At 49.7% G+C, this 10566-nt stretch overlaps 2 protein-coding genes across 9 annotated transcripts; one reads left to right on the forward strand and one right to left on the reverse strand.

The window, feature by feature from the left end:
• Positions 1–74: 74 nt before the first annotated feature.
• Enkd1 (enkurin domain containing 1) lies at positions 75–4540 on the reverse strand. 5 transcript variants are annotated; one of them, XR_015643324.1, is made up of 8 exons: positions 4489–4540; positions 4154–4259; positions 3879–4073; positions 2830–3002; positions 1031–1156; positions 762–929; positions 531–667; positions 75–439 (listed from the first exon to the last, which is right to left on the reverse strand). XR_015643324.1 is itself a non-coding variant. In XM_087594198.1 (8 exons), the coding sequence occupies exons 2-8, from the start codon at positions 4236–4238 to the stop codon at positions 279–281; spliced, it is 1041 nt and encodes a 346-aa protein (XP_087450324.1). In that variant the 5' UTR covers positions 4239–4259; positions 4503–4540; the 3' UTR covers positions 75–278. The 5 variants fall into 5 exon arrangements, 4 of the variants coding, with proteins under 4 accessions (XP_087450324.1, XP_087450322.1, XP_087450323.1 ...); XM_087594198.1 differs by having other exon boundaries at positions 766–929; positions 4503–4540; XM_087594196.1 differs by having other exon boundaries at positions 766–929.
• On the forward strand, positions 3976–6527 carry C19h16orf86 (similar to human chromosome 16 open reading frame 86). Of its 4 annotated transcripts, XM_087595002.1 has the most exons (5): positions 3994–4169; positions 4608–4842; positions 5081–5298; positions 5632–5876; positions 5977–6527. In XM_087595002.1, exons 2-5 carry the CDS (start codon positions 4759–4761, stop codon positions 6384–6386), a joined length of 957 nt encoding a protein of 318 aa, XP_087451128.1. In that variant the 5' UTR covers positions 3994–4169; positions 4608–4758; the 3' UTR covers positions 6387–6527. The 4 variants fall into 4 exon arrangements, 3 of the variants coding, with proteins under 3 accessions (XP_087451128.1, NP_001421520.1, NP_001421519.1); NR_197950.1 differs by lacking the exon at positions 4608–4842 and having other exon boundaries at positions 3976–4169; NM_001434591.1 differs by lacking the exon at positions 3994–4169 and having other exon boundaries at positions 4541–4842; positions 5950–6527.
• The last annotated feature ends 4039 nt before the right edge of the window (positions 6528–10566 follow it).

Genomic DNA, 10566 nt, shown 5'->3' on the forward strand with positions numbered 1-10566 from the left:
AGACCTTCCTTTGATGATGCAGCAGGAGGCCCACTGGGCTTGGCATTTTTAAGACAGCTCCTATGGAACACAGCCACTGTGTACAAACGGTTTAATTTTGACAGAGAAGTTGGGAGGCTGGTGGCTCTTCTGCAGCCACTGGTAACTACGAAGTGCTTTCGATTCTGCCCACCCCAATGCTTTGGAGCTATAACAGGGCTTGAGTCTGCCCTTTGCAGCCATGAGCTGATCCTAAACATGGATCTCCCTATTAATCTACCCACAAAGGGGGGGAGGGGCTAGGTATCCATCTTCACAAAGACTTTGGGTCGGGAAAAGATCTTGATAGCCTCTTCTATTTGCACCAACTTCCGGTCCAGTTCTGCACGGTAACCCTGAGCTCTCAGAGAGTCTGCCCCAGCAGGTAACAGCACTAGCTCACGAAGCAGCTTGCTCTGGCCTACAAGGGGGCATGGGAAGTGTGAGTGTTGGGTAGGCATGCATGGTTCTCCCAGGAGCTCCCTTTCAGCCACCCTTGCCCATGTACTCACTCTGAAGCAGATTGTTCAGTGTCTCTAGCCGCTGATTCTCAGGCATGAGCGTGTGGCCAGGAGGCATGGAAGGGTCTGGCTGGCTACGCTTTCGAGCTTCAGCTTCCTTCCGCCACAGGTCCCTGCGTTCCAACAAGCTGTGAATGCACAGGCCCAGGTTGATGACACCAAGGCAGAATGGTTCTCGCCCTCCACAGGATTCCCTCACTGCACTCAGCCCACAAGACCTACTTACTAATGGGGAACATGGCCTTTCTGGGTGGCATTGTAGTGCTCCTGGGCTTGCCGCTGCTGTTCCAGAACCTGTGCAAGGACCTGCAGGGAGCGGGAATGGCGCCGGGGGGCTCTCTTGGCAGCTCGGGCATTGTGACTAATGAAGTCCACACCTAAGCCTGGTCCCTGCAGAGACATGGCAAGCATGGTGGAGACTGTATCTCTGTACCTACCCTGCCCCCAGGACTCCTGGAAGATGGCCTTTAAATCCTCATAGACCCTCTCACCTTAGCTTTGGAACCTGGCAGGGTGAGCTGAGGACTGGAGGCACGGGATGGTGGGAGCCCAGGGCCACAGCGGGAGTGTGCCCGCAGAAATTGGGCAGGTTCTGTCACAGAGGCAGGGCCAAGCTCCTGGAAGGTAGGGTACGGCAGAAGAATCAGGGAGTCTGAAGTCAGGGTCCTAAACCACAAGACCATTCCCCTTTCTGTCCCTCCTTCCTCTGAGAACTTTTCTATGCTCATCTCTGTGGGCCTCCTCCTTGAAGGAACTTCTCAACAACATTTAAATATGCTTATTTCTCACAGTCTTAAAAAATGACTACTTTGCTATCTCCCTTTGGCCCCATTTAACTAGCATCCTTTCCTCCCTCTAGCTCTAGTACCCCACATTACTGAGGGCTACCTCCAAGCCCTCAAGACCAAAGGATGCTGCTCTCTTAGCCCCATTGTCCTCAATTTAATTGTCAATAACCTTCTGGTTTCACCAATGAGACCCAGAGCTTTGTATCCATCTGCTTCCTGGACACAGTCCCACCCCCTGGCAGTGCCACAGATGCTTCAGCCTAAATACAATCTCAGGTGACCTTGTCTTTTCTCTCAATCCTGAGTCTCTTTCAGGGTCCCTGGATAGAGAAATAGTAACTACCTCCAAAACCTAACCACTGCCTCTGTCCTCAGGGGAAAAAAAATGTTGCAAGAAATAGTGGTACATGCCTACAGTCCCAGGACTCAGGAGGCTGACGCAGAAGTAACTGTTTGGGGCCAGGCTAGGTTACAGAGAGAATTCAAGGACAGCCTAAGGCTAAACAGCAAGCTACCAACTCAGAGAGAAATCATCTGGGAGTGGTGGTCCAAACCCATTTTGTCCACATCTGGGAGGCTAAGACAGGAAGGAGAATTATGCCAGTTCAAGGCCAGCCTGGGCTACAGGAGTTTGAAGTTAGACTAGGCTACACAGTGAGACCCTGTCTAGAAACAAAGTAGCAGTGGAAGTGGTGGTGGTGGTGGGGTATGATAGCACCCAACAGTTAAGGACACTGGATGTTCTACCCGGGAATGTGGCTTCCATTCCCAGTATCATGTGGCAATTCACAGCTCTCTGTAACTCCAGTTCCGGGAGATCCACACCCTCTTCTGGTCTCTGTGGTGCACAGACATACATGCAGGCACCCAGACACATAATTTTGGTCTTTTTTAATCTCAAAAAAGTAATTAACTAAAAGAAAAAGAAGAGAGAAAGCAGCGTGGTAGCGCACACTTTTGATCCCAGCACTTGGTAGGTGAACAAAGGAGCATCAGAAAGTCAAAGAACTTGAGGTCAGCCTGGGCTACGTGAAACATAGAGATAGAGACAGAGAAACTGAGAATGAATTAGTAGGAAGGTTGAGGATATAATTTTATGAGTACCCAGTGTGCGTGTGCCCCAGGATCCAATCTCCAATATCACATGTTGATAAGTAACTTAGGTAGTTCTTTCAGATATGTATTTAACTGGCTTTCTGTTCTAACCTTCTGCTTTCCCCCTACAAATAGAATTATATCTATATGCCCATTGCCCCTACTCCCTGAGCCCAGAACTTTTACCTACCTGTGGGGTTTCATCTCTGGGGAACCTTTTCTTCCTCTAGCCTAATCCTCACTTGCCCTGATGCCATCAGTTCCTCAGAGAAGGTCCACCAGATGTCTTAGTCTTTGTGAACACACCACACACACACACACACACGCACGCACACACACCCCGTAAGTTAGATTAGATATAACTGCCTTGGCCAAGATGGATATGTCCGCCTGCCTGAGACAGATACCTTCATCCTGGCCTTGACTCGAGACTCTACACTGTCATACTTGGGTGAGCGCCACAGTGCCTTCAGGGGCTTGGGCTGGGCCTGCTCCCGGCTGCGTTCCTGGTCTTGGAATCGCCTCTGAATCTCTTTGATCCGCCTCAAGTTTTCCTTCTCATGGTCTTTTGGATCCTTCCCTGGAGGAGGGGAGGAATGTTGCTAGGAACAGCCCTACGAATGGCTGTGCAACTCAGACTAGATCTCATACAGATTCACACCCTACCCCTGGGAGATGTCCAGTATATGAGAAGCCCTGGGTTCAATCTCCAATATCACACACAAAGTTCTTAAATACAACCAAGACCTCTACATGGAAGTTGAATGCCATACACACAGCAACATTAGCAGCTTATTCCCTTACACAGAAATTGTGATTACCTTCTACATTTTATGATATCACCGAGTATATTATACATATGTCCTGTCTTGTTTATTGACTCCCTTACTTCTTTCCCCAAAATTTATTTATTTATTTATTTATTTATTATTTTTTTTTTTTGGTTCTTTTTTTTTTCGGAGCTGGGGACCGAACCCAGGGCCTTGTGCTTCCTAGGTAAGCGCTCTACCACTGAGCTAAATCCCCAGCCCCTTATTTTTTAATTCACATTATATCCCAATTGTAACCCCCACCCCAGTCCTGCCCCTGTCATATCCGGCTCCCTATTACCCCCTTCCCTTCTCTTCAGTGAAGGGGAAGCCCCCCTTGGGTGTTACCCTACCCTGGGACAACTCCCATACTTTTTAACCTTGTTTTCCTAACAACCATAGGGCTTGGCACAAAGTAGGCATTAAGGGAACTGTTCTATCAAGGTGTGAAAGCTTGAAGCTGGAGCTCTCTGCAGAAGGATGAACTCTGATCCTGCAAGAAGTATTTTGCCCTTCTTTTAGGCTAGAGAAATTAAGACCCAGAAAAACACATTAACTGAATGGGTTCAAGGCGGTTAAGAAGCACCCTATTTTAATCTCTGCTTTTGACCTATGAATGCCTCAATACCCCGTCTGCAAGGACTTACTCTTAGGAGAGACCCCTGAACCAAGGGAGATGCCCCCCAGTTGCAGCAGCACGTCCCCCACACCTCGCTGGCCACGCTCTAGGATCTCTCGGGCTCCAGGCCTGATGCGAGGGCCACGAGGAGGGCTGGAGTCCAGGTCGCGACCTGAAGTCAGCAGGTCCAGCTTCAACGCGTTTCCTTCCAGGCGTCCTTGGGCTGAAGAGCAAGACGCGGTGGAAAGCCGTGCTCAGAGGTGGGGCGGGGTACTCGCCCCGCCGCGGCACCCCGCAACTCACCCGAGGCCGGCCGCCGGTAGTAGTCCGGGCAGAGAGTAGGGTCTGGGGGGATGGGTCCAGAGATGCGGGACGGGCCCTCGCACATGATCCTACCGTAGCCCTGCAACTGTGCATCAGGACCTGTTGCGCTGTGCAAATGTCCCCTCTAATCCCTGTCGGGTGTTTCCACCCTCCACCCGAGCTCTGTAGCCCCGTGGTACCCCCCATCACTGACCCCCACCCCTCGACTACCGCTCGTTTCCTAAGCTCAGCCCGTACCACCGCCCCGCGACTAGCACACGGCCCTGAGGGGTTCGCGGCCCCTCCCCCTGCAAAGCCCCAGCGTGGACTCTCACTGCAGCAGTTTTACCGCCAACTGTAGCAAGTCGGTAGGAGTTGCTGTTGCTTGGCAACAAATGGCTTCCTGAGGTCAGGGGTCAAATGACTAAGGCGAAATGCCTTCTGGGGTTTGTAGTTCCAGATGAGGAGCGAGTCTAAGTCTCGGGTCGCAACAGGATCCTTACCTCTCAACCTGTCTCCCCTACCAACACTGAGCACCGGTCCAGCCCTGCTCTGGGCCTGCGGTCTTCTCTGAGCAACCGTCGAGGGATGCATTGATTCCTGCCATGGCCTCAGCAGGGGCCAAGAGGCAGCCAGAAGCCCAGAATGGGGCAGCAGTAGGGTTAGCCCAGGTTGCAGAGATCCCTGAGGTGACTTGGGCATTTCAAAGCTCAGGAGGAGGAGGGGTAGGGCAGAAGAGCAGGACTCTAGGTGACCCAACCTTCTAACTGCCAGGCCAAGTCCTGCAGGTAGAGGGACCTAAGATTTCCTATTCTGTGGCCAATATGTAGTTAGGAGAGGCCCCCAAACCAAGAGAGATGCCCCAGTTGCAGCAGCTTTGGGCTTTGCCTGACCATGGGCTATCAGTTACCTATGTATGTCTTCTAGTGTCCAGGAACAGAAGAGTGTCTGGTGCCAGCACACGAGACCTGCAGCACTCCAGGTGAAGACAGGTGTCCAGTAGGACACAGCTTAGAGCCAGAGCTCCAGGAGGAAGGAATAAACCTGGGAGAGGAAGGGCTCAATCCAGGGGTGGAAGCAGGAGAGGAGAGAGGACCCAAGCCTACATCATCCATCGTGAGGCCAGCTCATGGGCCCAAGAGAAAGTGAGAGGGCTTTCAAGGGGAAAGGCTGGGGAGGTGGGTCTTAGACCTGGAGATTCCTAAATCCCAATTCCTTCAAGGCAAAGAACCTTGTTTTCTTCTAATGCCCTCACCTCCAGCTCCTGTTTCTCTAGAACAGTTGGGGCGGGGGTGTGGATTTGGGGCTTCTTAGTCTTGTAGGAGACTTAGCTACCATTGAACGCTGGGCCCCTGTTGGGTTTGGAACTTCACTAAGAAATGGACAGTTAACTAGCTCTAGTGTGGCTTGGTGGACAGGCAGGGGTAAGCCCTAGGTTCAAGACACAGGAACCAAAGACTGAAGCCTACCTCTTTCAGGCCTCTTGTCCCAGGCTTGAGTACCCCAGCCCTCCCAGGGCAAAGCTACCATGCCCATCCTAGGGCAGAGGCCGAACTGCCACCAGGGCTGCTGCTACAGAAGGAGGAGCCAGAAGGCAGCCACAGTGAATCCTCGCTGTCATCTAAACAGCACAAAAAAGCCAAGAAACGCAAGAGTGTAGGGGCTCCTGTGCCCCCAGCTGTGGCCAGCGCATCTGCACCCACAGAGACCTTGGGGCTGGAGCGTGAGTGGCAATCCCTGGGCTTTTGTTTTTCCCTTTGTCTTTGAGTCTGACGTGGCACAGCCTGGTGCTCCAGCCTTTGCTGTGCCTTGGGTTCTTGCAGGAAAAGCCCAGCGCCTGCGGCCACTGTACCAGTACATCAACTATTGCAACCCAGAGCTGAATCAGGCAGGGGATGGGGACAGGGAACCGGAGGCTGAGCCTGAGTCGGAGTTAGCCCTGGCTCCTGAGGAGGCAGGTGTGGAGCAGCTGCAGCTGCAGACCTTGCTGCCCATGGCAGGTGAGCTGGGCTTAGGCCTTGCTTTGCCCTGCCCTAATCCATTAGCACCACTGACCCATAATCTTCCTCCTCTGGTAGAGGAGGTTGGAGAGGAGCCTGGGGGTTTGTCTAGTCTAAGGGTGAGTGGCAGCCTCAAGGCTGAGGTGGATAAGACAACCCAAGTGGATATTGACAAGATGTTGAGTGTCTGTGCTGCCCCTCTTGTGCCCCCGCTGTCCCCTCAGTACAAGTGACCCATTGAGAATGTCCGGGTCTAGGCCTAAACTATGGCTTTAAGCCCGTAGGCCTAAGCCATCAGATGGAAGAAGGGATTTAGTCTTTTGTCTATACTTGAGAATTTACGCTCACTGAAAATAAACATTTACCCCCTTTGAGACTGATTCTTCAAATATGATGCCTGAATCAGGAAAGAGGTTGGGGAGAAGGGAGGATGACTGATTATTTGGAACAGTGGGGACCTTGAACGACAGATTCCTGAGCACTACCCAGACTTGTGTCAGAGTGTATGTCTATTCACTCTAGACTGGGAGCCCACAGCAGATCAAAGAACATACACCACCAAAGTCCAACTACAGGGAACAATGTTTCCTTTTTTAAAGATTTATTTGTGTATATGAGCACACTGCAGCTGTCTTCAGACACTCCAGAAGAGGGCATTGGATCCCATTGTAGATGGTTGTGAGCCACCACGTGGTTGCTGGGAACTGAACTCAGGACCTCTGGAAGAGCAGCCAGTGCTCTTAACTGCTGAGCCATCTCTCCAGCCCAAAACCAATGGTTTTTAATGGGATTACTTAAGGGAGCAGAAACAATGCCAAGATGGTTGTATCACCAAAGCTCGACATAGCACGAGTGACAGCTGACAAATATGGAAACCTGGAGCACATTGCATAGTCCGAAGGTAGCGCACCAGGTTGGAGAGTCCTTTCCAGGTATCTCAGTTGGTCTCAACCCCTTCCAGGCAGTTTGTCTGGATTCTGCTTTGTCCAGGCCTCTGGCCTGGATCTGACAATCTTCAGTGCAGCTCAGCTCAGCTTACTTCTGTCTGAAGGTTTGTTACTAACCAGGTGTGGTGTTGCATATCTGTAGCAGATGAGCTAGGCTTAGGCCTTACTTTGCCCTTTCCGTTGGGAGGTAGAAACAGGTGTACAATGAGTTAAAGGCCAGCCTCGTTTGCATAGTAAATTTAAGGCCAGGGTGTACTCTATGAGGATTTGTCTTTAAAAAACCAGGAAAAGGAGCCAGGCTTGGTGATGCACACCTTTAATCCTAGGATTCAGAGGCAGAAACGGGTGACTCTCTAGGTTTGAGGCTAATCTGCCTGGTCCCAGCAGCCAGGACTACACAGAAAAGCCCTTTCTTGAAAAGCTGGAAGAAAAAGGAGGGGGAATAGAGAGATGGCTCTAGTTAAGACTACTTGCTAAGCTTACCTAGGAGGCGCAAGGCCCTGGGTTCGGTCCCCAGCTCCGAAAAAAAGAACCAAAAAAAAAAAAAAAAAAAAAAAAAAAAAAAAAAAAAAAAAAGACTACTTGCTAAGCTGGGCAGTGGTGGCACACTTCTTTAAACCCAGCACTCAGGTGACAGAAGCAGTTGGGGCTCTGTGAGTTAGTGGCCAGCCTGGTCTACAGAGTAAGTTCCAAGACAGACAAGACTACACAGAGAAATCCTCCCTCCCCACACCCTCTCAACAAACCAAACCAAACCAAACCAAACCAAACCAAACCAAACCAAACCATACAAACAAACCAAGAACATTAGCTGTTCCTTCAAAGGATCCAGGTTCAATTCCCAATGCCTCATTCTTTTTTTATTTTTTGTTTTTTTTTTTTTCCAATACCTCATTCTTGATTCCTGTCTTGGGTGATATCTAACCCCCACTTTCAGCCTCTTCCTGTACCAGGTACATACTGTAGTGCACAAACATGCAGGCAAAACACTCAAGTACATAAAGTATTTTTAAAACTGTTCTCTACCCATTGTCATAGAAGCCAGCCTATACTTTGCCCTCAGATGGTCCCTGGTGATGCGTGGTGGTAAATGAATGTATTTTTTGGAGCTGTAAGGCCTTCACTGCAGGACTGCTGCCTCTGGTCTCAAAGACAGCTCTCTGGAAAGAGCTGAGTGAGCGATTTGTGGAGACAAAACTACTGGTCCTCCAAAACCTTTGACAGAGTTTTCCGCATTAAATGCATTTCTTCCTGTCCCAAGCTAAAATTCTGCTGTCACCACTGACCCTGTTCCCTACAAGAGAATCCATCTTCTCTGTTGAGAGGGTCAGCACCAGGGCCTGGACCTCAGACATCTCTGGGTAAGATTCTCAAGTTCCCCTCCCTCTGATCTCTGATCTCACAGATTCATACCAAAATCCTGCTGTATATAGAGTGCTTGATGATGTCACTGTCACAGAGTCCCTGCACTCTTGATGTTGCTGTCACACAGAGTACCTGTACTCTTGATGTCTCTGTCCCTCTAGCATCTTGCTCTTCTTCAAAGCTGCTTTGAAACTATTTAATGGCTCCGTGGAATTCCTTGATCAACCTGGTCTTTTTTTGCTTTCATTTTCCTGGTCTACTATGCCTTTTTTTCCTTCATCCTTCTACCTGGTGCATGACCTTGATACACACACACACACACACACACACACACACACACACACACACACACATACACACACACACACACACACACACACACCCTCTTTCTGCTAAGTCAGGAAGCACTGCATTGCCCTGAATCTGTAGCATTTTTTTTATTCCCACTGTCACTGTGAGTTCTATATCTTCATTAGACTGTGTACCCCTAGATCACACATCATTGGGTCCCCCTACCTAGTGGGAGGCTCCCATCAAAGGCCTCGAGGCATGGAGGCCAAAGTAGAGGAAGATACAGAGGTGGCCGGTACAAAGCAGCTAAAGACATGGAGAGCCCACCAACTCATGCCAGGCCTCTAGAATACTAGCCCAGCACGATCACTGATGGAGATGAGCTGGGCGGATGCAGGTGACAACAGAATTCACATGGTCCACTTTCCTAGCTTCATTTCAGGCTGCTCCCCACATCGCCAGCTTTTCTAATGCTTTCTGGCCCACAGCAAGGTCACTGAGAAGCCATAATGTTGGGACATGTGTCTCCATCTGCCTCCTGCAATGATGACATCAGGTGACGCTGCCCACAGGGGCTATGCAGACACAGTCTTGCCTACTGAGATGACCACTCATGATTTGGGATGTTTCAGAGCTAGATGACTGAGTTTGACTTCCTTATTTTATGACTGAAGTAGAAGATGCCTGCAGAGATATGACTTTATGTTAAACTCGGGTCCTGTCCTACACAGAGTTCTACACCATCTGTGAACCAAAAGATTGTCTGTTGTGGCATGACTCAAGCATACCAACATTTCTTCCTTCTATTCTCCAGGGCTGGAGTGGCAGGGACCTAGTGCTATGAAGATGGTTCATGTTTCTGCTTAAAGAACAATTCTTGAGGCACAGTCCTGCAGGCATGTCTTAGCAGGGTGCATGATGGGCGAGGTCCACTTTCCTAGCATCATTCCAACAGGGCCGTCGGGACAAGTGTTGCTATGCTCATGGAGGGGCACCGATGGTAGGATGAGTGCCATTTACCCTGGGGAGAAGCGATGCCAATAGTTTTATTCCTTAAGAGCCTTTCTGGCCTGAGGTGACCCAGGGACAATGCTGTCCGGGTGTGGAAGATGCCCACAGGAGGGCTTCTCAGTGTAGTAGAAGTAGAGGACATGGCTAGGAGGGACTCAGGCTTCACAAGTGTGAAGGGTTGTGAACAAGCGGGGGTCCTAACGATGATAAACTATTGTAGCCTAAAGAAGGTAAGAGACTTAAGTGAGAGAATGGAGTCAGGCCTACTGTAGCCTATGCTGAAGATAAAATGTTGTCTATTCTGAGAACCACATCTTAGTTGCCCTCCCATGTCCTGCTACACATCTGCTTCTATACATATGCTTGTTTTTAAAAAATGGGTAAAAATATTTTTTTGCTAGAAACCTGTAATATATAAAACATAAAGCCACCAATCAGGAAAATGACCAAAGGTGATACTGTATATCCAATCAATAATAGAGAGTGCTTGAGACAACAGATCCGGGGATGATTGATACAATACAGCCGAGTTCTCCGTCCCTCCGAGTACAGATGGTATCTTGGGGGTCTGCTTCTCTCATAGCTTGACATTGTTGAGAGGTTGCTTATGAAGCAAAGAACAAGGAAGACGGAGTTGTCGAGGGAGGTAGGAAATGGATATCATGACTGGGTAAGTAAAAAGCCTTGATTTGCTTTGAGGTTGAAAACTTGAAAGTTCTCATCTGACTAGGGTATATCAAAGGCAGCTAACTCAAGAAACTTCTACCTAAAAGTATAGTCCTGGGAACTGCTGCATTCT

This window comes from Rattus norvegicus, chromosome 19 (genome assembly GCF_021556685.1).
Source record: "Rattus norvegicus strain SHRSP/BbbUtx chromosome 19, alternate assembly SHRSP_T2T, whole genome shotgun sequence".
Classification (NCBI taxonomy): Eukaryota; Metazoa; Chordata; class Mammalia; order Rodentia; family Muridae; genus Rattus; species Rattus norvegicus.